This window comes from Vigna unguiculata, chromosome 7 (assembly GCF_037176805.1).
Source record: "Vigna unguiculata cultivar grain cowpea cultivar isolate G323 ecotype 2 chromosome 7, ASM3717680v1, whole genome shotgun sequence".
Taxonomy (NCBI): Eukaryota; Viridiplantae; Streptophyta; class Magnoliopsida; order Fabales; family Fabaceae; genus Vigna; species Vigna unguiculata.
In genome coordinates this window covers 3,930,731-3,958,284 of record NC_140798.1, presented here as the reverse complement: position 1 = coordinate 3,958,284, position 27,554 = coordinate 3,930,731, and the positions used below count along the sequence as shown (strand labels likewise).

General features: G+C 32.5%; 3 protein-coding genes and 1 pseudogene across 3 annotated transcripts; 3 read left to right on the top strand and 1 right to left on the bottom strand.

The window, feature by feature from the left end:
- The first annotated feature begins 903 nt into the window (after positions 1–903).
- LOC114189706 (uncharacterized) lies at positions 904–4,574 on the top strand. Its single transcript, XM_028078359.2, has 2 exons — positions 904–3,912; positions 4,050–4,574. The coding sequence occupies exons 1-2, from the start codon at positions 924–926 to the stop codon at positions 4,361–4,363; spliced, it is 3,303 nt and encodes a 1,100-aa protein (XP_027934160.1). The 5' UTR covers positions 904–923; the 3' UTR covers positions 4,364–4,574.
- Positions 4,575–9,776: 5,202 nt separating this feature from the next.
- LOC114192681 (receptor-like protein EIX2) lies at positions 9,777–13,563 on the top strand. Its single transcript, XM_028082459.2, has 3 exons — positions 9,777–10,173; positions 10,246–12,592; positions 12,745–13,563. Exons 1-2 carry the CDS (start codon positions 9,861–9,863, stop codon positions 12,567–12,569), a joined length of 2,637 nt encoding a protein of 878 aa, XP_027938260.1. The 5' UTR covers positions 9,777–9,860; the 3' UTR covers positions 12,570–12,592; positions 12,745–13,563.
- A 3,123-nt stretch (positions 13,564–16,686) lies between these two features.
- Positions 16,687–17,947, bottom strand: LOC114190170 (receptor-like protein EIX2). Its single transcript, XM_028078963.2, has one exon. The coding sequence runs from the start codon at positions 17,917–17,919 to the stop codon at positions 16,687–16,689; it is 1,233 nt and encodes a 410-aa protein (XP_027934764.1). The 5' UTR covers positions 17,920–17,947.
- Positions 17,948–18,358: 411 nt separating this feature from the next.
- On the top strand, positions 18,359–19,054 carry LOC146884537 (uncharacterized; annotated as a pseudogene).
- The last annotated feature ends 8,500 nt before the right edge of the window (positions 19,055–27,554 follow it).

The following is a 27,554-nucleotide window of genomic DNA, read 5'->3' as shown; positions in this document are numbered from 1 at the left end:
TAAAACTAGAGTGCTGGTTTGTGAGGAAAGATCACAATTGAAAAGTATAACTTGAGGGAAAATATCATACATAATTTCTATTTCAAACTTATGGAGCACGCGAACTTACAGACAATGCTGTTGACTTCGGTCATGTATCATTGATTCTATGTATATACAAGTGAATTTCTTTTTCTAAAATAAATCGAAATAAAAAATAATAATTACCTAACTAACACTTTGAAAAGTTTATTCCTATATTAATATTTTCATATTAAAATATTATAAATAATTTATTAATTAAACATAGTGAATTTATAATTTTATTTATATTATTTACCTAATTTATTAAATATATAAAATATAAAAAGGCAAGAAAAAACCTGCATGGAAGTCGGCTCCCAAAAAATCGTTTTCCAACAGGAGAAATGTCAAAATTTATATAATTTATAGTTTGGAAATCGATTACCTGAAACACGATTTTTATATATCTACAGTGATAGGGTCTACTTCAGGAAATAAACTTTTTTATTTGGGTTTTTTTAGAAATAAATTAGTGTATAAGTAGTGGCACATTCCATGACCAAAATGCAAGCTTTCTGTTACACTGCACTTCAATATTGCGTGAACAAATCCCTATGCTATTCATATTTCCAACGCTTCTGTCCATGAAGCTCCAACCATTTTGGTTGTTTCTTCTAATGTGCTCTTATGCATTTTCCCATTCTCACGCTTTTGATTCTTCTCGAATTACTCCAGAAGCAAATGCTTTGTTGAGGTGGAAAGCCAGCCTCGACAACCAGAGTCAAGCTTCTCTCTCTTCATGGAGTGGCAACAGTTCTTGCAATTGGCTCGGAATTGCATGTGATCACTCCAATCATGTGTTCAAAATAAATCTTCCAAGTATTGGATTAAGAGGTACGCTTCAAAATCTCAACTTCTCCATGTTTACAAACATTCACACTCTTAATCTAAGCATCAACTTCTTGAATGGGAGTATTCCTCCTCAAATTGGAGTCATGTCCAATCTAATTATTCTTGATTTGTCTTTTAATGAACTTTCTGGGGTTATTCCTTCTGAAATAACACAATTGGTCGGTCTTCATACATTGAACATGAGTGACAATATTTTCAGTGGGTCTCTTCCTCAAGAAATAGGTAGATTGAGGGAGCTGAGAATGCTTCATGTTCCTTGGTGCAATCTCACAGGGACAATCCCAATCTCTATAGAAAAGTTCAACAATTTGTTTCATCTAGACGTGGGAGGCAACAACCTTTCTGGCAGGATTCCTCATAGAATATGGCGTATGGACCTAAAGCATTTGTCACTTGCAATTAATAAATTCAATGGTTCCATCCCCGAAGAAATTGTGAATATGAGGAACTTGGAGATTCTGTATCTTCAGAAAAGTGGCCTTTCTGGAAACATGCCCCAAGGAATTGGGATGCTGGGGAAAATAGTACATCTAGACATGAGCAATTGTAATCTTAATGGGTCCATACCTCTTTCAATTGGAGCTTTGACCAATATATCCATTCTTAGCTTACACGACAACCACCTTTCTGGTCACATTCCTAGTGAAATTTGTAAGTTAATCAACCTTGAGATTCTTGATTTGTCTAATAATTTTCTCTCTGGCAAAATCCCTTCAACAATAGGAAACTTGAGATATCTGAAGTATTTTTCCCTTCTTGGAAACAAACTCTCTGGCTCTGTTCCTCGTGAAATTGGAAACCTAAGCAATCTAAATTTTCTTAGCCTTTTTGGCAACCAATTCTCTGGCTCTATTCCTCGTGAAATTGGATTTTTGAGAACACTCGGTCAACTAGATTTGTCTAATAATTTTCTCTCTGATAAAATTCCCTCCACAATTGGAAACTTGAGCAATCTAGTTTATCTTTACCTTTATGCAAACCAATTCTCTGGCATTATCCCAGATGAAGTTGGAAATTTGCATTCCCTTGTAACAATTCAATTGCTACACAACAACCTCTCTGGACCAATTCCGACCTCCATAGGTAACCTGATCAATTTGAAATCCATTTCACTTTATGATAATAACCTCTCTGGGCCAATCCCGACTTCCATAGGTAACATGGTCAACTTGGAATCCATTTTACTTCATCAAAACAAACTCTCCGGATCCATTCCTTCCACTATTGGAAATTTGTCAAAGCTTCGTGGATTAACTTTATTTCAAAATTATCTCAACGGCAAGATTCCAATAGAAATGAATAGACTTGCTACTTTGGAAAATTTGCAACTAGCTGATAATTATTTTCTTGGCCATTTACCTCACAACATTTGTAGTGGTGAAAAGTTGACACATTTTTCTGCTAGCAATAACAATTTTACTGGCTATATTCCGGAGAGTTTGAAGAATTGCTCTAGTCTTATAAGACTCAGGCTTCAAAAAAATCAACTAACTGGAAACATAACAAATGCTTTTGATGTACTTCCAAACTTGGATTACATCGAATTGAGTGAAAACAATTTTTATGGTCATCTTTCACCAAATTGGGGAAAGTTCCGTAATCTCACAAGCCTCAAGATCTCAAACAATAATTTATCAGGTGTTATCCCACCAGAGCTAGGTGGGGCAACAAAATTACAAGAACTTCAATTATCCTCAAATCATCTTACAGGAAACATTCCACAAGATTTATGTAATTTGGTCCTGTTGTTTCATCTATCACTCCACAACAATGATCTTTCAGGAAATATTCCCAAAAGAATTGCATCGATGAAGAATCTTCAGTTTTTCAGTATTGGATCTAATAATTTGTCTGGCTTAATTCCAAATCAACTTGGAAATTTAGTCAAATTATGGAACATGAATTTGAGCCAGAATAAATTTGAGGGGAATATTCCCTTGGAGCTTGGAAAATTAATATCTCTTACAACTCTTGATCTCAGTGGAAATTTGTTGAGGGGAAGATTAACACATATGCTTGGAGGATTAAACAAATTAGAAACATTGAATCTCTCTCACAATAGTCTTTCCGGTGATCTTTCTTGCTTTGATGATATGATGAGCTTGACATCTATTGATATATCGTACAATGAGTTTGAGGGTCCACTTCCAGACATTCCAGTCTTTCGCAATGCTACAATGGAAGCATTAAGAAATAATAAAGGCTTGTGTGGCAATGTTAGCGGCTTAAAGCCTTGCCTAACACTGAGTGGGAAATCGCATAATCATGTGACAAAAAAAGTCATAACAATGGTTCTACCCCTTACTTTGGGCACTATAATGCTGGCATTGTTTGTTTTTGGAGTCTTGTATTATTTATGCAAAACTTCTGTGAAAATGGAAGAGCTGGCTACCAATTTACAAACTCTAAACACATTTGCAATATGGAGTTATGATGGCAAAATGGTATTCGAGAATATTGTTGAGGCTACTGAAAACTTTGATGATAAGCATCTCATTGGAGTTGGGGGGCAAGGACGAGTTTACAAAGCATTGTTACCCACAGGTCAAGTTGTTGCGGTAAAGAAACTACATTCAGTTCCAAATGGAGAAATACTTAATATGAAAGCTTTTACAAGTGAGATCCAAGCTCTTTCAAAAATTCGCCATCGTAACATTGTAAAGTTATATGGGTTTTGTTCACATTCCCATTGGTTATTTGTGGTGTGTGAATTCTTGGAGAAGGGCAATGTCCAGAATATTTTGAAGGATGATGAACAAGCAATTGCATTTGATTGGAATAAGAGAGTGAATGTTATTAAAGATGTAGCAAATGCTTTATTCTACATGCACTATGATTGCTCACCACCAATTATTCATCGTGATATATCAAGTAAAAATGTCCTTTTGGATTTGGAATATGTGGCACATGTCTCAGATTTTGGAACGGCCAAGTTTCTTAATCCCAATTCATCGAATTGGACCTCATTTGTAGGAACCTTTGGATATGCTGCTCCAGGTCAATTTTCTTTCCTTCTAATAGTCCAGAATCTCATAGTTTTTCAGTTTCTCTTTGTTGGTCATAATTATCTATACTTGTCTTTGTCACTACAATCCATTTTTTGCATGTATGATATCACCTTTAGTTTGTTACAGAACTTGCGTACACAATGAAGGTAAATGAGAAATGTGACGTGTATAGTTTTGGAGTGTTGGCATGGGAAATACTTATTGGAAAGCACCCTGGTGATTATATATCTTCTTTATTGCTATCATCTTCATTCATTGGTGTTGCCTCAACACTTGATGATATAACATTGATGGATAAGTTGGACCAGCGTCTCCCTCCTTCAACAAAGTGTTCAGTTAAAGAGGTGGCATTGGTTGCGAAGATAGCACTTGCTTGCATGACTGAAAGTCCACGATCTCGCCCTACTATGAAGGAGGTTGTCAATGAGCTTGTAGTGTAAACCTCATCTTCAATGAACAGACTCAACATCTCAACTAACGTGTGTAGGTCAAGATTGAAGTTATTAAACAGGGTTGAGTTTTACTTGCTCTTTTCTATTTTGTACCGTCTTTTTTTTTTTCTGTTGTTGTAATTTGTGTTATTTTAAACTTGTATCCACTTCAAACATGTTCGAAGATATAATCACAAATAAATATTGTTATTAATATGTTTATTTGGTATCCAAACAATTCAAATATATATAATAGCAATTATAATTGAGGATCAAATGGTAAGAGTCTTTATACACTTCAACAAGTTTATATATGAAGATGACAAAATTAATGCTTAAATCGGCTACTCAACATTTATGGAAATCATTGATATGTGATTCTTTAGGTTTGGACATAGTACAATGCAAAGTTGTTTTGGATCTCTAACACAGTTTGGCAATAGGAGCGAAACTATAAACATCTTTTCCAAATGTTACTCGGGTTTACTCTTTTAGTACAACATGTTGCTTTTCTTAATTAATTGTATTTTGTGTTACACCCATACTTTAACTGCCAAAAAAATAAAAAAACTAAATAGTCGTGTATATGTCATATCGTGAAAGGGTATGTTTAAGATCATAAATTGACTAGAGACAAAGGTAAATTTACGGTATTTAAGGGGTTCAAATTTCACTTCACAAAATGATTTTTCAGGATTAAGTTAGACTTATAACTTATTGCTTAATAGTGTGTGTATAGAATTTTTTGCTTCATTTTGTTTGAAAGAAACTAGAATTGCCAAAAATAAGAACTTAAATGGATTCATTTTTTCTCTAAATTTTAATCTATGAATTATGTCATTAAAAATCAATCTAGTTATTAGATGTAATATATATCATAACATGAATGAGATAGTTTACACTGTTAAACCTCCAAGTAGCATAGAGATTAAGGAAGAAATCTTAGTTTTCTCCCTAATGTCGTGTAGAGTCAACCAAGATATAAATACAAAGTTAAAGTGACTTGGGAATGTGAGAATTTGATATAAATGCAAAACAGTGAGGGAAATAAGAATTATCACTTTGAATGATCCTATAAATGCAAATGTTGCAAGTGTAATGATGAATGATGCAAAATATATATATAGGTTAAATATTTATATATCTATAATTTATAGATAAATGTTAGAATTTAGAGATATCAAAATGGATTTCAATCCGAGAGCCAACCCGACTTATCACAGGTTTGAGTCGGGTTGGGTTGAAAAAAATTCAGATTTTTCAAAAGTGGGTTGAACTCAACTCAGCTCACTTAATCCACCAACATTTTTTTATAATTTTTTATAATTTTTTTAATAATTATTTACTACTCCTACTTATATAGGTTCATAATTTCATATTTTTAAATATGTTAGAATGTTGCTCAATAAATATTTAAATAGTTTGAATGTTGAATTAATTTGATTATCAAGTTATATACGTTGATACTTTAATCTTTAATTATAATCTTTATAGTAAATTACTCAAGCAACCGTCTTACAAATAAATTTTTCTAAATTAGCATGACAAAAATGTGAAGTTTTTTAATTTATATTTTGTTGAATAGCATAATAGAAAATGTGTAATATTAGCATGTTTTCTTGGACTATATGGACACCTTTTTTTGGAAACAATTCATCATATATTGGTGGTAAGTATGATGAAGACATTGGTAATTGATTTTACTTTGATTGTCATCTCATGGGTTGCTTAAAAATTTATTTAAATATTTGAATACTTAAAATAAATAAATAGATAATTTTTTTATGTGGGTTGGTGGGCCAGCCCACTTAACCCACCAACCCGTGGTGGGTTGAGTCGGGTTGCGAAATTTCTGGCTCACCATAAAGTGAGCCGGGTTAGGTTCACTCATTTTCAACTTGGCTCATGGTGAGCCCACCCGTGTGAGCCGGATTGACTCACTTTGACATGCCTATTAGATTTGCTTTAAAAATAAAAACTTTATAAGTTCATATATAAAATTTTAAAATAATTTTATAACAATTTAAAATAAATATGTTTATTTAAAATTTTACAATTCAATTTATAAATTTTGCATTTAACTTTATTTAAATATTGTTTCAAATATTTATATTGTTTCAAATAAATAAATATTTAAATAAACTTAATTTTGTTAAAAATATCAATTATAATAAAAAATTATTGTAAAAATTATATAAAAATTAAATTTGATATAAGGATGAAATTGATCCAGTTTTAAAAAAATGAGACCAAATTGAGATAAAATAATAAATATAGGAACTACATTGAATTTATTTTTGTGTAATAGAATTTCAATAGACTTACTCGCCTAAAAGAAAGTGTACAACGTAAAAAGATATCTCATTCAATAATTTATTTATAGATTATATATTATAGTTAAATTATCATTTAATTACTTGTTTGGCTTCACTTTGGTTAGAAAGTTTTAAATTGGTCTCCATTTTTTAAATTATTTCAATTGCGTTCTAACTATTGAGAAGATGTCTCAAAGGTCTTTAAAAAATTATTAAGGACATTAATAATATCACGTGTCAATATGTGATTTATTTTATTTATTTTATTTATTTAATATATTTTTTTAAATATATCCTATCCGTTGGATAAATATTTATTACTATTTGTATCCATATCCGTCGGGTATCTATTGTGTGGATATTCGTCTATTTTTTTTATATCTACGGATACTCACAGGTAATTGCAAAATTATTTAAAAAACAAATATTTAATTATAAATTCAAATAAAATAAAATAAAATACATCATTGTCATAAATTTTAAATAAAGTTCAAATAAACTCAAGTTGATACAAGTCCAAATAATTGTAAAAGTATAAAATAACGTTCAACAATGAAAATTCTTTAATTAGTGTTTTGATCAACAAACTCACTTTCTCCGATTGGTTTCTGAAAAATAAACAAAATAAGCAAATAATAAACCTCAATTGTCATATGTCAAGTATTCTTATTTTGATTCCATCGTTTGACAACAAACATACCATAAACGCCATTGTCTATATAAGATTTGATCTATATGCCCAATTTCAAAAAAAGGAAAGAAAAGAATGTTAAGGGGTGTAAGTTTAGCGGGTAAGGGTATCCACAGGTACGGATACTATGATATCCGTACCCGCCCCGTTAACATGCGGTTATCAAAAATACCTGTACCCATGGGTAGCGGGTATCCATTTTTAATATCCGTTTTCTACCCGTTGCGGGTTTTATCCGCGGATACCCGCGTGTACGAATTTTTTTGACATTCCTACCCTTAAGAACTTTATAAATGCGGTTTCACTATTTTTTTTTAATATTTTGTAGTATATTAGTAATTAGTAATATTCTGCTTTAGTTATTTTGGTTAGAATGTTGTTATTTTATCTAGTTAGTTAAAATTAACTGTTTAACTTTAATATTTACTTAATATTTTGCACATAATATTTAGAGACGATTAAACTTTTTTTGGGAATCATTTAAAAAATATTTTTTGACAAAGTTCGTTAAAGAGAAATTAGGATTCACTTAATATATATCCTGATTCTAAAACAACTCAGTGAATTGAACACAAATGAGAAAGAGAAAAATAAATTTTGGTTGAATTCTTAATTAAATAGGATTTGATTATTAGAGCTAGATAGTTAGTCAAGATAATAAATTGTAACAAGTGATATATCAATGAAATAAACCAGAAAACAAACTAAGTGAGTGTGTGAATCCATAAACAATTTGAGTGTTTCCATTATTGTTGTCAAGTTGATATTGCTTGAGTTTTATTTTGATAACATCACATTAGAAGCATGAAAATGATTAAGAATTTTTTGTTGAATTTATATATCTCAATGTCAAACAGTCAACCTGTAAGTAATCATTCTTTGTTGATAACCCATTTGAGCCTAATTATTTTGAATTTATACACCTTAATCTTAACTTTAATTATTATCCTTTCAATTTGCATACTTAGGGATCAAGAGCATAAGTACATTTTATTCAACTGTAAACGAAATTAGTTAGTGGAATTGTACTTAATGAAAAAAGGGTTGGGTATTATAATTCACTCTTTAAAAAAAAAAGAATAAAAAGAAAGAGAGAATGAATTATGATGGAAATAATTGTAATAATGTTAATAATAATAATAATAATAATAATAATAATAACCTATTATAAATAATAAAATAATTATTATTATAATAATAATGACTATAATAATAATATTGAATTGTCACAATAATAGTATTACAATTACAATAAAATAATAATAATAATAATAATTATTATTATTATTATTACAACATTAGTAATAATAATAATAATAACAATAATAATATATGAGTGCATTTTCGTAAATATTTGGAGTGATATTTTTTGTAAATATTTGGAGTGGTATTTTTATAGATAATCTATAACTATATATAAAGGGGATTCCCTCTTTTGTGTCCACATTTCATAATTCCAACTTTACCCTTTATAATTTAATTATTTATTAAATTTTTAAAAATTAATGGTTATTTGTATAAGTTTTTATAAAATTATTTACTTATCTCTTTTTTCTTTTTTTCTCTTACTATTCATCAACAGTTATTTTTCTCTTATTTTCTCCGTACATTTTATTTTATTTTTTATAAATATACTTTTATTTTATTTATTAACTTAATAACATTACAACATCATCAATTATTAATATAATTCAAAAAAATGTGTACACACAGGCGCGATAGCACCTGTGTTTACACTAGTGAATGGTAATAAGAATATTTATGAGTGATATTTTTGTATATTTAGAAAAATATAAGAACGTTTTGATAAATTGAATAATAATTGAATGCAAAATGACCAAATAAGTATAAATAGGTGTCAAAATTTTAAGTGTGGATAAATTAAAAATTTCCATAGTACTTAACTTTCATGCAAGTAAGCACAAGTAAGGTAATTGACAAAATAGTGTGAATTTGAATGATGGACGGCTATAATTGTGGCATGGATGGAGGGATAGACTTAACGTACAGTGGTCCACGTACGTCCTCCACAAGTTGTGTTGAATCTGAATGATGGACATGCATATGAATGTACATTGACTGTTCAAAAAAAGGCACATAAACTGCTTTAAATCTATTCTTCAATATAAACACAAGCTTATACTACATTAAAAATTCCAGTAATAATTTTTTTTTATTACAAATGAGTAAACAAATATCTTGTTCTTTTTCAATCTTCTTCCTAAACTAAAAACTCTATTTTTTCACTGTCACTCATAGGTGTGACTCACTAGTTATAATCTTCCGTGTGAATTGCTTTGTAAGTCGTCTCCGAAAGACAGGTGAACTTTTTATCACATGAGACACGTGAACTTCTTATCACACTCTATGACTTGGAATTAATGTCCATTGGTTCATTGGAATTTTAGCAACATATGTCCACTTTGATGTAGACTTTACTTCCGCTATATAAACATTTGTAGGTGGCTAACATGCTACCCACATCTTGAATTGCATTATCATGAACTCCTCCATCTCCATCATCAAATTATTTTTTCTTTGTTCACTGTGTTCCATCATGTTCAACTCATGCAGTTTTGCGGTTCATTGCAATGAGAAGGACACGAACGTACTCCTTAACTTCAAGCAACGACTCACAGATCCTTCACAGCTTCTCTCTTCATGGTTTCCGAAATCAGATTGCTGTGAATGGAGAGGAGTCAAGTGTGATAACATCACAGGTAGGGTTTCAATGCTTACTCTCCCTTGTCACACTCATCCCTCTCCAATTACTGCTGTGGGAGAAAAAGGCAACAAATCACACTGTTTGTCAGGTAAACTTGTTACTTTTAGATTCAATCTTATAGTTTCTTGTTAGAGAATTTCATAATTTCTTTTATTAACAGGTGAATTAAATTTGGGTTTGCTGCAACTTGAATATTTGACCTACTTGGATTTGAGCAACAATGGCTTCAAGTTTCTCCAATTCAATTCAATGGGTAGCCGTGAAAACTCCTCCAACCTCCAGTATCTTGACTTATCACGAAACTATGATATTCTTGTCCGTGATCTCCATTGGATTTCCAATATTTCATCATTGCAATACCTTAATCTTGATGGTGTTCATATTCACAAGGAAATTGATTGGCTTCAATCACTCACTTTGCTCCCTTCACTTTCTCTGTTACATTTAGGATTTTGTCAACTTGAGAAGATATATCCAACTCTTCAATATGCTAATTTTACTTCACTTAAAGCTCTAAATCTTGCTGATAATGATTTTGTATCTGAGTTGCCTAGTTGGTTATTCAATCTTAGTTCTGACATCTCCTATATTGACCTTAGTTGGAATCAAATACACGGTGAACTGCCTGAAACAATGCCGAATCTTAGAAGTATTAAGTTCTTGTATTTTACTCATAATTATCTCAAAGGACCTCTTCCAAATTGGTTAGGACAACTCGAACAACTACAAACTCTTCGTTTTTCTTTTAACTTTTTTTCTGGTCCAATCCCTGCATGTTTGGGAAATTTATCATCCTTGATTGAACTGAACCTCGACTCAAATCAATTGAATGGAAATCTTCCGAAAGACCTCAGGAAACTGTTCAACTTGGAAAGCCTTCGAGTAGCAGAAAATTCCTTGACTGGAATTGTGTCCGAAAGAAATTTAGTTTCCTTTTCAAAGTTGGAGGTGTTATCCCTTAATTCACCTGCCCTGGTCTTTGATTTTGATCCTGAATGGACCCCTCCTTTCCAACTTCAAGCGGTTGAGTTTGGCCATGTGAGAGACAAGCTTCCTGAATGGTTATTCACACAAAGTTCTCTAAAATTTCTAACCATTGTAGACTCAACTGCTTCATTTGAACCTCTTGACAGATTTTGGAACTTTTCTAAACAACTTCATTATTTCAAATTAATCAACAACACAGTCAATGGAGACATATCAAATGTGTTGTTAATGCCACAATTTGTTTGGTTAGTTTCCAATAATTTAAGAGGTAACATGCCTCGTTTATCTCCAGAAGTGATTGTATTAATTTTGCATGATAACTCTTTGTCTGGGTCAATTTCTCCTCTCTTGTGCAACAAAATGAGCAACAAAAGCAATTTGATTCACTTGGACATGGGTTATAATCATTTATCTGGAGACCTCACAGATTGTTGGAATGATTGGAAATCATTGGTTTATGTTGATTTAGGATACAACAACTTAACAGGAAAGATTCCTCACTCAATAACTTCTTTGTCCAACCTTCGATTTTTATACTTAGAAAGCAATAAGTTGTTTGGTGAGGTACCTGTCTCACTTAAAAATTGCCAAAATCTTTGGATACTTGATCTCGGTCACAATAACTTTTCTGGAGATATACCAAACTGGTTGGTACAAAGTGTGAAAGGTCTTAAACTCAGATCTAATCGATTCAGTGGAAATATTCCCACACAACTATGTCAACTTCATTCTTTGATGGTCATGGATTTTGCAAGTAATGGATTGTCAGGAGCAATACCCAATTGCTTGCATAACATCACAACCATGCTTTCTAGCGATGCATCAACTCGTGCAGTCGGTTATACCCTTAATTTACCAAGTTTTAGTACAAGTGTTGCTTGTACTATTACCATGCTTATAAAAGGAAATGAGTTAGAATATTTTAATTTGATGAATTTGATCGATCTCTCGAATAACAACTTGTCTGGGAGAGTGCCTTTAGAGATGTATATGCTCACTGGATTACAATCATTGAACTTGTCTCATAACATGTTGAGTGGCAAAATACCAAAAGAGATTGGCAACTTGGAACCCTTGGAGTCCATTGATCTCTCAAGAAACTTTTTCTCTGGAGAGATTCCTCAGACCATGTCTTCCTTGCATTATCTAGAGGTTTTAAATTTGTCTTTCAATAATTTCAAGGGGAAAATCCCATTAGGGACCCAACTAGGTTCTTCAAACCTCAGCTATATAGGGAATTCTGGTCTCTGTGGACCTCCACTTTCAAAGATATGCCCAGAAGATGAAAAATCCCAGAATACAAAATCAACTGGAGAAGAAGAAGGAGATGAATCTGAAGTACATTCTATGTTGTACATGGGCTTGGGAATTGGATTTGCAGTAGGATTCTGGGGTGTTGTTGGCACCATTTTCTTCAATAGGAGATGTAGACATGCTTATTTTAGATTTGTGCACCAGACTTATGACTTTGCCATCCAAAAGATGAACTTCATCTAAGCTATGACAATTATAGTACAATGGTATGTTACAAATATATTACTTTTAGAAGTGTTAATAAATAATATTATATAATAGCATTTATAAATGTTAATAATTCAAGTAAACTTTTGCTTTGAATTATTTAAATTGCATATTATTAGATAGTAATATCTGACTATATTTGCTGCTACAGGTGTACTCTGCAGGTCCCTGATGTTCAGCTTCAATAAATTACTTCGTCCAGAACAAACATATCAAGTTTTCTATATATGTTAAAAATCCCGCTGAACATTGGTTTGTTCGTTATTCATGGAAAAAAATAAATTGATCCTAATGAAGAGAATTTGAGTAATCTTAGTACTGTTGTCAGCCAACCATTTAGAAGAACGATAAATGTCGATAAAGTCCCTCTAGTTGATAATGTACATGCAATTCGAAAAGATTACGATGAAAGAATATACATATGACTAATCAATAACTTTATGTATGAATTTCGAATTTCGCGTTCATTTTAAAATTTAAGTGTTTTATTAAATAATATTTTATATGTGATTTTATATGTTGCTTATTAATGTTTTGTGATGTTTTCATCTCAGAGATATATGACTGAGCATCATAGTTCATTAGAGGATGAAACACCCACTAAGAGACTCACTAGAGGAGCCACTAAGTTGAGACAACTCTTAATTAGAAGAGCTAAGGGTCAAAAAACACTTGTCGATATTAACGTCGACACTGGGATGTCGAGAGATCCTTATGCGGACATCTTCAAAAGCTATCTCGGGATGTTGGCGCAAGAGAGAATACCAATCCTTACTCCATCTTTTGATCATGTTATTGAAGTTGACCGGAACTTGATATGACAAAATTTATTGATAACTAATATTAATGTTATTAACCTTATAGTTTGATTTTGTTGATAATATGTTGAATATTATTGATAACATTTTATACGTTGTAGCTAACATTTGATATTCCAAATGTTGTCGACAAACGTGTAGAGTTAGCGCATCCTGGGTACAAATCTTCCTCTTAATCAAACTTAAGAGAATTAAATAAATGAGCTTTTTCAAAATTTTCTTCCCCAACATCACGTATCATGTCTTCTAAATGATCATCAATCCATTGATTTACATAATCTATTCCTCGTGACGTCGTAGGCTTTTCTAATACTTCTCCATGCCAAGTCCAAAGTGTATAACTTCTCATTATACCGAAGATGGAAAGATGAGCACGCATTGTGCCCAAGTCGTGACGTATTTGATTAAGACAACGAACACAAGGACAAAAATATGTTTCATTAACAGAGATTGCGTGTTCTTAAGCATATTGCAAAAAGTCAGAAACCCCCTTCACATACTATTCGCTAATGCAACGCTCATTCATCCATATTCCATCCATACTATTTTCGTAAAAAACTTCATCAATCTCAATTTTTTTATTCTCACAAGGTAAGGACTTACCCATTCGAAAAAATTATTTTTCATAATTTCCTAACACGTATACGAAGAAGTCAAACATCATATATTTGACAAAATTTTGAGAGCATTTCACATTGGTCTCTGACGTACACGAAATGAAAGAGATCAGTCATGATCACAATCAAGTATGCATCCAGAGAACAACACAAATTGCCTTAGTCAAAATTTTATCAAATTTATGCATAAACCTTAATATACATGTTATAGTGAATTATGAAAAATATTTTTTTAAAACTGTCTGATCGGATAGTTCAAGATTTAATACAAACAATTAAAAATTTAATCATTTGTACTAGATCTCAAATGGGAACTAAGGTTTGCTCAAAATCGTGAACTAAAATTATAATAAATCTTCACATATAAAATAACAATGCAATAATAATATTAATAAATAAAAACAAAATTAAAATTATTTTAACATTCAAAAAATCTAATAATAAATATAAATTTTATTCCAGATTTATCAACTATCATAAAATTTCAAATAAAAAAATAAGCCAAAAAAAAATCAAAAAATACATTAAAATCACTTTAACATGCAACTCATCTTATAATAAATCTAAATTTTATTTCAAATATATCAAAAATCATAATTTTCCGAATAAAAAAAAGTGCCAAAAAATATACAAAATAAGGACATACATGAAACTAGAGGAAAATGAAAAACTAACCTTTTGTAGAAAAAACAAGGATGCAGATGGAGGAGGAGGAGGAGGGTGGGCTGCCGGTAAAGAGAAAGAAAACCCTACATTTATGTGAAATGGAGATCAAAACGAAATTCAATCGGTTCAAAATACTTAAATCAGTGCACAAATCAAAACCCAACAAGATTCATGGTGGAAAACTCACCTTAGGAGGTCGCGATGGCCGACAGAACGCGAAGGAGAGCTCGCGGAGAAGAGAAACAGTGAGGTTTCGCGTGACTGTTGTGCAATATATGAAGCAGGACATCGGGTCTAAGACTACCTGACATCGAGTGACGTCGGATAAGTGAAAAAATCGACGTTGAGGGACGTCGGGCGCGTGGGGAACAAACGTCAAGCTGGAGTGACGTCGGGCGCGTGGTGAACAAACGTTAAGGGACGTCGGGACACACCTGGACAGATGTCAAAATTGACATTTTATTTACAAAAATACCACTGGTCATTTTTGACGTCTTTGTTCTCTTTAGTTGACATTAACTGAGTGATGTTATAGACATTTTTTGTGTTAGTTAATGAACCTTTAGCTTTTAAATTGATACCTAAATGGGTCACTATATGAAGACTAATTATTTTTTGTCACTAAAATTTGTCATTATTCAGATATTTTCTTGTAGTGCAATACGATTTCATAAATTAGATACTTCATTGATAAGTATCAATAAAGTATCCTAAAGTATCTTAAGGTATGTTACATGGACACGTGTTAGACACGAGTATATGACCCAAGTTAAAGTATAAGTATCGGTACATCATAGTTTAGGAGTGATAATTGTTTTCACGTAAGGTATCTTTGAAGGTGTTTTATAGCTAGTTAATTTGTTTTCACACATTTTATGAGCTTAATTTTACAATATCTAAAAAATAATTTATACAATTAAAAAAATTATCTTACAAACTCAATAAAACTAATTATCAGAAATCTTAATTAAATCATCTTTTAAACACAAGAATTAATTTTAAAATCCAAAATTAAATATTGAAAGAGGACATAAAGCACTCGTCAATATGTTGCTGTCCCGGGCCATTTGGCTTTACTTTTTTGCTTGGAAGTTGCCGAGGGAACTAGAACGAATAAGAAAGAAATGCAGGTCTTAAGAATTTGAATCATTTTCAAGAATTTATGATTATATTCCCTGTTTGTTATTTAAAGTTTCTCGGTCCAAATTTTCTAAAGTATTGATGTTTGTCATTAGAAAATTTTATAATGATTACTATTGATGCTTTTTCATTTGTTTGACTAAGCCGCAACAACTTAATTTTAGAAATCCTTTTAAGCAAAATAAAAGTGTAAGCATTTCTATTATGTTCTGACGTGTTTAGTTTGACGCCTGTCTTTGCGCTGCATTTTATTAAAAATAAAAAGTTTAATTACGCAAAAAATCTTAGTTTTAGTTACAAAATTTCAATTAAATTCTTAATTTTTAAGTAGTTCTAATTAAGTCTTAATTTTTTATAACGAAAAAAGTAACTTTTGTATAATTAAACCAAAATAAAAATTTTGTGAATTCAACTTTCAACGTATTCATATTATCGAATGAAGTTTATGTAAGATTACTAAACTATCTAAATCATAATTCATATTCAATAAAAACACTTATAAGCTGTTCTCAAACACAAATCATAAATGCAGTAAGTATCCTCATAAAAACCCTAATGTAAAAGTCGTATTTTTATTTACATATCTATAATATAACACATGAACGCTTGTGGCCTACTGCATAGAACTTCTGCATGAGTAATTTATTGAAGCTGAACATCAGGGACCTGCAGAGTACAACTTTAGCAGTAAATATACTCAGATATTACTATCTAATAATATGCAATTTGAATACATGTCAGGATAAAATTTTAAATATTCTTAATCATGTAATATAATTCAAAACAAAAGTTTACTTTAATTAATTATTAACATTTATAAATACTATTAAATAATATTATTTATTAACACTTCTAAAAGTAATAGATTTGTAACATCTTTTGGATGGTAAAGTCATAAATCTGATGCAAAAATCTAAAATAAGCATGTCTGCATCTCCTGTTGAAGAAAATGGTGCCAAGAACTCCCCAGAATCGTACTGCAAATCCAATTCCCAAGCCCATGTAGAACATAGAATGTACTTCAGATTCATCACCTTCTTCTTCTCCAATGGATTTTGTATTGTGGGATATTTCATCTTCTGGGCATATCTTTGAAAGTGGAAATCCACAGAGGCCAGAATTGCCCATATAGCTAAGGTTTGAAGAACCAAGTTGGGTCCCTGATGGGATTTTTCCATTGAAATTGTTGAAAGACAAATTTAAGACCTCAAGGTAATGCAAGGAAGACATAGTCTGAGGAATTTCTCCTGAGAAAAAGTTTCTTGAGAAATCAATGGATTCCAAGGGTTCCAAGTTGCCAATCTCTTTTGGTATTGTGCCACTCAACATGTTATGCGACAAGTTCAAGGATTGTATTCCAGTGAGCATATACATCTCTAAAGGCACACTTCCTGACAATTTGTTATTCGAGAGATCGATCACATTCATCAAATGAAAATATTCTAACTCATTTCCTTTTATAAGCATGGTAATACTACAAAGATAGTTCAATGTTAAACTTGGTAAATTAAGGGTATAACCGACTTCACGAGTTGATGCATCGCTAGAAAGCATGGTTGTGATGTTATGCAAGCAATTGGGTATTGCTCCTGACAATCCATTACTTGCAAAATCCATCACCATCAAAGAACGAAGTTGACAGAGTTGTGTGGGAATATTTCCACTGAAATGATTGGATCTGAGTTTAAGACCTTTCACACTTTGTGCCAACCAGTTTGGTATATCTCCAGAAAAGTTGTTGTGACCGAGATCAAGTATCCAAAGATTTTGGCAATTTTTAAGTGAGACAGGTACCTCACCAAACAACTTATTGCTTTCTAGGTATAAAAATCGAAGGTTGGACAAAGAACTCACAGAGTGAGGAATCTTTCCTGTTAAGTTGTTGTATCCTAAATCAACATGAACCAATGATTTCCAATCATTCCAACAATCTGTGAGGTCTCCAGATAAATGATTATAACCCATGTCCAAGTCGATCAAATTGCTTTTGTTGCTCATTTTGTTGCACAAGAGAGGAGAAATTGGCCCAGACAAAGAGTTATTATACAAACATAGAACAACCACTTCTGGAGATAAACGAGGCATGCCACCTCTTAAATTATTGGAAACTAACCAAACACTTTTCGAGCTTAAATCTACGAGGGGATATGATGCGATCTGGGTAATTGTAGAATGACTAACTAAATGTGCACATTTCTTGCTGATTAATCAGAAATTGTCGATGGATAAATTGGCGGAGTTGTATGTGAGGGAGGTGGTCAGATTACATGGAGTCCCAGCGAGTATAGTGTTAGACAGGGACCCGAGGTTTACGTCGAGATTTTGGCAGTCGCTACAAGCAGCATTGGGTACTCAGCTACGAATGAGTTTAGCATATCATCCTCAGACTGACGGACAGTCAGAGAGGACTATCCAGTCCTTGGAGGACTTGTTGCGAGCTTGTGTAGATCACTTGGGTGGCTGGAGTGAGGTACTCCCTTTGGTGGAGTTTACTTACAACAACAGTTACCATTCCAGTATCGGGATGGCACCTTATAAGGCACTGTATGGAAGGAGGTGCAGGACTTCATTGTGCTGGAATCGGGATGGTGAAGTAGTGGTGCTTGGCCCTGAGTTTTTACAGATGACCACTGATAAAGTAAAGATGATTCAGGAGAGGATGCGAGCCACCCAGAGTCGGCAGAAGTCTTATGCTGATAGAAGAAGACGACCGTTAGAGTTTAAGGTTGGAGACCATGTGTTTCTCCGAGTGACTCCAACTACTGGTGTTGGAAGAGTTCTCAAGTCCAGAAAGCTGACCCCAAGGTTCATTGGGCTGTATCAGATCACTCGGAAGATAGGTCCAGTGGCGTATGAGATTGAATTACCGCCACACTTGGCGAATTTGCATAATGTCTTCCACATGTCACAATTGAGGAAGTACATTGCAGACCCTTCACATGTATTGGAAGCGGACGATATCCAGGTTCGAGATGATTTGACGATGGATGCCGGACCAGTGCAGATCTTGGACTCACAGGTTAAACAGTTGAGAGGTAAAGAGATCAGGACGGTGAAAGTCCTTTGGGATGAAGCGACTCAAGAGATGACTTGGGAGATGGAGGACCTGATGAGGCAATCGTATCCGCATATATTCCCTGGTAAGCTTTAAATTTTCGGGGACGAAAATTTTATAAGGTGGGGGAAATGTAAAACCCGAGGAATTCAAATAATTAAATAAATAATTATTTAATAAATTCGGGTAATGAAAGTCTTTATGGCAATTAATGTTAACTTTTATGATGTGAAAAAGTACTAGCTTAAATGGTTGAGAGTACTTGGTTGTGTGAAAGGACTTAGGTTTGAGTTCTATGTATGACAAATGTGTAAATTAATTAATTTTATTATTTTTATGATACGTTGGGCGTGATAAGAGAGTATACGAAACAGGAATTGATTGAGTTGGTTGTGCATTAGTCGAGTGGTTGTGTGTTCGAACCTTGTCTAGAGCAAAATCATAATATTTAATTTTTGCCTTCTTAGGAAAGAATTTGAGTAGGTGAAGAGTTGGAGGTGAGATTCTAGGAATCTAGACACAGACAAGGGAGTTATGAGTCTTAATTAGACTTTAAGGACAGAAATTAAGTAGAGGATTTTAATTGTTTTCGTTTTTATTTTATTAAAATTATTTTAGGGTTAAAAAGAGAAGGGGGACTAGGTTAACTTGGTGTGGCTATTATCAGAGAGTTTAGAACCCTAAAAGAGTAGAGTTAGGAAGGCGTTAGAAGGCTGAGAGAAGATCTCAAGGGCGAAGATTAAAGTTGGCGCAAAGAAGAGTGTCTGTGGACTAATTTTTAGCAGGAACTACAGGTTAGAGGAAGCTGAACTTGTTTCTTTTCTCATTTGTGGTTTGATGCATGATTCTTGTTGTTTGCTTCGATGTATGAACACATCCAAAATGTTTGAATGTCTTTTGTTTTCGGTCTGTTGGTTTTCTTTTTGGTGTGAGAACCTTTAAAGGTAGGTGTATTTTTGTGTTTATACTTGTTTGTGTGTTGTCTCTTTGGTGGGTCTCATGGCGTAATTTCATGTTCCTTGTGCTTGGTGGTTCATTGAACCATGAACAAGCGGGATAGCAAATTTTGATGTGCACAGGTTCCCTATTTATAATACAGTTGTGGTTTAGGTGATGGAAAATTGATGTGCGGTGGTGTTTTATATATATAGTAGTGCATAGTATTTTTTTTATGCGTCGATGTTTTAAGTAGATAAAGCTAGAACAGTTTTGACCTTTTCAATTTGGAAATGATTTATTTTATTAACGTAATCGTGGTTTTGTGATTGCCACAGGATATAATATAAAGGTTAAAGTAATTGGTGTTTGAGTTTGATATCTTGTTATGTTTTTATTTTAGTATAACTTGATGTAGAACTTTTATGGAGTTTAATTGTTTGGAAACTTTAAGGTCTGGAGCATGCGTTTTGGTGGTTTGGAGTGCGGGAGTATTCTTTTGGGTTATAGATATAAATGATTAGTATATTATATATGATATGGTAAAAGATTTTGATTTTATATTATTATTATGGAAATTATTTTGGGAGCATAAGGAAATAATGGATACAATACGGTGTTGTGATATTAGGTGCGATGTGCAGTAGTGACGAAGTATATATATATATATATATATATATATATATATATATATATATATATATATATATATATATATATATATATGTGTGTGTGTGTGTGCGCGCAATTTAAGCTTTAATACGTTTTGCTATTACCGTGAATTGTGTTGGGTGTAACTAATTAGGACATTTTATTTAATTGAATAATATATTGATTCATTAATATTTTTATCTTGTATAAAAATTACTCTCGGTTGAGGCATTAATTTAATTCATAAGGCATAAAAATAATAAAAATAATAATAATAATAATAATAATAATAATAAATAATAATTAAAGTTTGATTAGTTTTTGGTGCAGTGTTTTATTTTATACGCTTTTAATAATTATGTATGTATATATATTAGAATAGATAGCATGATATTAATGTATATACATATGCTTCAGGCTAGGGGGTGATGATTATACAAAGCACACTTTTGTAAAAGTATTACATTATAATTGAATGATGATTTTTTTTTGTTTACAAAGATTGATATTTATCAGGTGGTGTAGTTGGTAGGCTACAATGTTTGTACTATTTTAAGAAGTGCGTAACATTGGTAGTTATTAATTGCATGATTAAGTGGTGTGAATGATAATATGGAGTAGAATTGTGCTTGGTGTGGCATATTTGCGCTATACTTTGGTGAGTGGTATGTTTTGGGATCCTTTGATATCTGTTTAAGTGCCAAAAACTAGTAGCAGTGTGCTACTGGTATAGCGCCTAGCGGCGTGAGCGAGCCGCCAGGCGGACGGGAAACAAACTAATGACAATGGTCACAGAGCGAGCAGGGTGCCTGGCGGCATGGGATGGGAGCGCCAGGCAGTGACGACGGAGCAGGGCGCCTAGCGGTGGGGTGGTGTTCGCCCGACGGTGATAGTGCAGTGCGGATACTGCAGGCGCGTGGCGCCTGACAGTGTGTGATGCCCGCCAAGTGGTCTGGACCTAGAATCCGCCTAGCGGCGTGAGATGCGCTAGGCGTTTTTGGTGCAGTGATGGTGCGCGAGGAAAGGTTTCTACACAGCTTTAGGTGATGTTCATGGTGCGAGGCTTTGGCTGGGGGCCCAGTTACGAGTGTATCTTGTATTGGGGTAACACGTGACCACTCTAGGTTGTAGCCTGGTGGTTTAGGAAGTCCAGTGGAGTGTGCGAGTTGTGGCTCGTACGGCGAGGTTTCGGATGATTTCCCTCTTCGGTGGATTCTGATAGAGATTTGGTAGTCTGGGAACAACTACAAACTTAGGTTTGTTTTGGGGAACTCTACTTGGTGTCACAGTGAGATGCTGTGACAAAGTTATTTCCACGTGTGGACTATCAGGTGGTGGTCTGTAGTCGGAGGGGCGAGTAGACACTCGTGCAGCAAAGATCGACCATTGATCTCACCTAAAGGGTATAGAAATGATAGACGTCTAATGCAAGTGTTGGAAATGGAGAAGTAAGGAATAGGGAGAAGAATACTAACCGGGTTTTTATGTTGAGATGTTTTATTTAATATTATAATTGTTTTGTTTTATTTAAATGAGCTCACCCTATCTGTGTGTGTGTGGCGATGATCATGTAACTCGTTACATGGGAGCAAATGTTGATGCAGGTGAGCAGGCTGATGCATAGAGACGGAGTGGGGACTTCTTGGGATTTTCATGGAATTTATTTTGTCAGACTATGGATTTATTGTTATAGTTTTATAGTCAATTATATTTGTAATACGATATTGTTGCAAATTATTCTATCTATTTTGGCGCGCTGAACTTAAGGTTTTAAGATTTTCTTTTTACCGCGTTTTGGGGAATTGTTGATAATAAATGAGGTTGTTTAATTAAATTTTATTTTGTTTTATTTTAATAAGTAATTTTCGGCTAGGACGTTACACTCTCTTAGTCAGTTGGGCCTAAGGTGCCCATAGGGCATCCCAAAACCCCTAAACCAACCTAACTCTCTCATGTTCTGCCCACTTTGCAAAATCAACCATCTTACTCCTCTTTTCCCCTCAAACAGTTCTCTGTTAGGGCTCGAAGCTCATTCAGATTCAAGTCAGCTCAACCTCATTCTCTGCTCCACCTCTTGAGTATGCTCCTGAAGTTGTTGGGTTCGTTGCCGTAGGTGCCTGTGCTTTCCACTAGCATCTGTCCAGGTGAGGGAAGCTAGGATTTTTCATGCTTTTATAAATAATGTGTCTTTTTTGTTTCTGTTGGGTGCTCTTGATAATTTAATGTGCTTTTGATGGTGTGAAAATAATCGGTGTATTGTTTTTTGATGGATTTTTGGCTTTGCATGCGTGAGAGCAGGTGAGATCTACTATGCTCGCCTAAGCGAGCTGTTTCTTGCCCAAACAGGAAGCTCTCGCCTAAGCGAGGAGCTCTCGCCTAAGCGAGAATGGCAGTAAACCCTTTTAATTTTGAGTGCTCGCCTGAGCGAAGGCCTCTCGCTTGAGCGAGATGGGCTAGCTTGAGCGAGAACTCGAAGTACTCTCTGTTTTCAATCTCGCTTAAGCGAAAGTTTTTCGCTTGAGCGAGATACCCTGTTGCCTGAGCGATGAGCGAGAGCTCGTTAGCTTGAGCGAGATTGACAGTTGTTAAATGTTTGTATGCTCCCATGATTGATTTGTTTACTCTTTTAAAGCATGAAATATGATGCCAATGTTTTATACAATGTGCTTGTGTTTTCTTAAATTTTTGTTGTTTGGGATTTTGTGTTTTTACATGTTGAAACCATTAAAAAGCTGTCAGTTTAGCTTAAGCGAGGGATTTTAGCTTAAGCGAGATCAGTCTCGCTTAAGCGAGAATTTCTAGCTTAAGCAAGATCAGTCTAGCTTAAGTGAGAATTTCTAGCTTAAGCGAGACCAGTCTAGCTTAACCGAGATCAGTCTAGCTTAAGCGAGAATTGCTGCAGAATTTTAATTCCTTACTTTAACTTGAACTTGTGGATTGATTCAATTACTTTTAAAAGCATGAATTGGGCGAATGGGTATGAGTAGAATGGTTTATGGTCTGTGATTGATAAGTTTAACATGACCTTGGCATGTGACTTGTTTGAGATGGTTGGTAATCAAAGTGGCATGGTGTCGGTATGAATTACACTTCTATATTCATGAATTGGGAAGGATGATTCGGAATGGACTCAACATGGAACATGTATGAGGATGGATTATAAAGGTTGGCATGAGATTTATAAGCATGATAAATATTACTGTTTGTTTGAATATGTATAGTATGTGGTCAGTACGTAATTCCTTGGAATCTCTAGGTGAGATTTTAGGGTCGTGCTTCAGTGGTCGGGACGTAATTCCATGGCCCCTGTTAGTGGGTGTCCATGGTAGTGCCCCATCTATATAATTTGGTAAGGATTCAAGGTAAAGATTGCATCCTGAGACTCTAAGGAGTCAGTTAGTCTCACTTAGAGCGGACTGACTCTTGTGGTGAGAGTAGCAGGAGGCCTAAAACTCATTAAGGGCTAACCTTGTGTGTGGGGGATTGATTCATTGTAACACTTGTAACACATAGCTCAGGGGTGAGCAGAGGTATCCACCACAAGTGCAAGCATGCGCTGAATCCGACCAAGTTATATGTATCTGGATGAGTCGAGTCGAGTCTTAGTGTATTGATTGGAAGGTCATAACATGCTTGGATGATGTATGCATATTGGACTGTGAAAGTATATCTGATTGCATAATAAAATCTTTTTGGCTCTAGCTTACCCTTGCTTGTTTGATTGCCTTGTATGTTATTCTTCTACCTTTGCGATGATCATCAATTTATTGATGGGAGTAGATGCGAGAGGTACTCGAGGTCAACAGGGAAGAGATGATTCCACTGCATAGTCTACTTGGGCTGGACTTCATGTTTTTTTTTTTGCTTTTCTTTAGGGCTAAGGCCCGTGTATTGTATTACCCCTAAGGTTTTATTTCGAATACCGGTTATCTCTTACTCCTTTTGGGTTGTAGGCTTTGTAGTGAGCTTTAATATTTTTTTTAAGTACCTTGGATAACTATAAGGAATGACTTTATACTTCGCAACTTGGCTCTTTATATTATCTGGTGTAAGATTTCATTTAATTATGTTATTATTTAAATGGATGTTAAACAATAAATATAAAATAAATTTATTTTTAATTATAAAAATGTCACTTCATAACATATTTCATTAGTTTTAAGCATAACTAAATGATTGATGCAGATTATAAATAACTCAAAAGTGTGATATGGTTCATTCGAAATAATTTAATTCGATTTTGACAGAGATCCGAAACTGATTTAATGACATAAACATCGGTCCAAATGGTTTTTACAACAGTGATAGAAACAATTTTGTTTTTATTATATAGGAAGAATTTAAAGAATGAAACTTTTGTTTTAAGAAATATTATAATATGAATATAAGATATAGTTGTAGAGTCAAAGTCCATAGACATTCAAAAGTGAGTTATTATAGGTTATATAAATAGTTACACTCATAATAACGGTCTTTTATGTCTTATTTCCTACCAAATCAACGACTTAAACATCATGCTATATTAATTCATTTCTGATATGTGTCCTTTTTGGGAATAAGACTTATTGAAAATTACTAACTAGCTAAGTTTCAATAACGAGTTTCAAATTAAATGAATTTGTGTTAAATTAGTTATATAAGATCCTAAGATGAACGTATTATAAGTTTGTAAGACACTATTCATATTACATTTGAGCAATTAAACAACTTTAAAATAATTTCATAAACAAATAACACAAAGATATAAGTGGGTATTTTTCAAAATATATATTAAACCTTTATAGGTAAAACAAAATCATCAATCACAAATTTTCATTGCTTACCTCTTAGAAGAAGGATTTCTTTCTTTTCAAATTCAGGGAAGGCGGTGGAATTCCAAAAATGGATTCAATGCCACCAACTGCATATTCATTAAAAAACTTATCAACTAAAATATATTCAAATTCAATTACAAATTAAAGCACGGATATATTACTGTTACTGTAATATTTTTGAATCCAATTATATTGACAAAATATAAATTAATAATATATAATAATGTAATTGATTAAAAAGTTATTTTTAGTAAAGATATCAATATAACATTTATAAAAGTAATAAATTAATTTTAATCTAGAGATGGACACTATTATCTTATTTTTAGAAAAAATTATATCTAAATTAAATCAAAGAAACATATATATAAAGACTAAATTAAAATTAAGATAATGACACTTGACATTGACTATGTCATGTGTTACATAAAAACTTGAAATATGACAACAAAAATTTTTGCAAAAAAAAAATTAAATTAAATAAATAAATAAAATAAAATAAATCACATATTAACACGTGGTATGTCGTTAATCGTTCTTAGTAATTTTTTTAAAGACTTTATTGAGACACTTTCTCAATGGTTAGAACGCAATTAAAAATTTTTAAAAATGAATATCAATTTAAATTTTTTTATCAAAATAGAGAACAAACGGGTAATTAAGACATAATTTAACTATAACATAAAATCTATAAATAAATTATAGAATGAGATATCTTTTTACGTTGTACACTTTGTTTTAGGGAAGTACGTCTCTAGTTATATTGAAATTCTCTTACACAAAAATATATAAGCAGGATGTATATCATTCATCATTACATTTGCAACATTTGCATTTATAGGATCATTTTAGTGTTGTTCAAAGTGATAATTCATATTTCCCTCACTGTTTTGCATTTATATCAAATTCTCACATTCCCAAGTCACTTTATCTTTGTCTTTTCTTTCTATTTATATCTTGGTTGAACTCTACACGACATTAAGGAGAAAACTAAGATTTTTTTTCTTAATCTCTATGCTACTTGGAGGTTTAACAGTGTAAATTATCTCATTCATGTTATGATATATATTACATCTAATAACTAGATTGATTTTTAATGACATAATTCATAGATTAAAATTTAGAGAAAAAATGAATCCATTTAAGTTCTTATTTTTGGCAATCTCTTTCAAACAAAATGAAACAAAAACATTCTATAACTGTCATATCATCAAGTGTTAAGCGACACTAGTGGATGAAGATGATATTAAATCACCAGGGATCTTTCCAAGAAGTGTTAATAAATAATATTAAATCACCAGGATGAAGATGATATTACAAATCTAGTTCTTTTAGAAGTGTTAATAAATAATATTATTTTATAGCATTTATAAAATGTTAAAAATTCAAGTGATTTTTTTCTATTGAATTATGATTACAGGTTTAAGAATATTTAAATTTTCATCCTGACATGTATTCAAATTGCACATTATTAGAGACTAATATCTGAGTATATTTACTGCTACAGTTGTACTCTGCAGGTCCCTGATGATCAGCTTAATTATAAGTAGATAATATTTGTAATTTGATTAATTAGTATATAAAGCAAATTTACATTTATTATTATAAATTTATATTTATATTTATATATGTATATGCTTTAAAAACTGAAAGTACTACCTTAAAGTTTTATAAATTTGCAACCATAAATTCTTCTTGACCAATTAAGATTGATGTTGAGCTTTAGCTTTCTTCTAATTTATAATAAGTAATTTTTTTAAATGAATTTGTCTATTAAATTATAACAACAATTGACAAAAAAATAATAATTATCCAAATAGAAAACATAATTTACTGATTGATAAAAATGGGTGATGGAGAAAAAATAAAATAAAAGAGAGAGTAGGTATGAATGGGTGGAGAGGAAGCGGATAACAGAGGTGAATGCGGTGACGAAGGAGGAACTTATGAATGAATCAATGATGGAGTGAAGAAGATGAATTTGTGATGTAGCAATAAAGGAGGTGAAGTGTCACGTAATAGGTGAAAGAAGAATTTGTTTAAAATCTATTTTATTTTATTTAAACACAGTATATATTATTTTATTTAAACGCAGGTTATTTTATTTGATGAAAACAGTTGATTTATTTTATTTAAATACTGTTTATTTTATTTAAACTCAGTTTACATTATATTAATTATATTATATTATATTATATTAATATTTTATTCATAATAAAAAAGAATTTTATGAACTTTTGTCTTTTTCAATTTAAATTTAAATA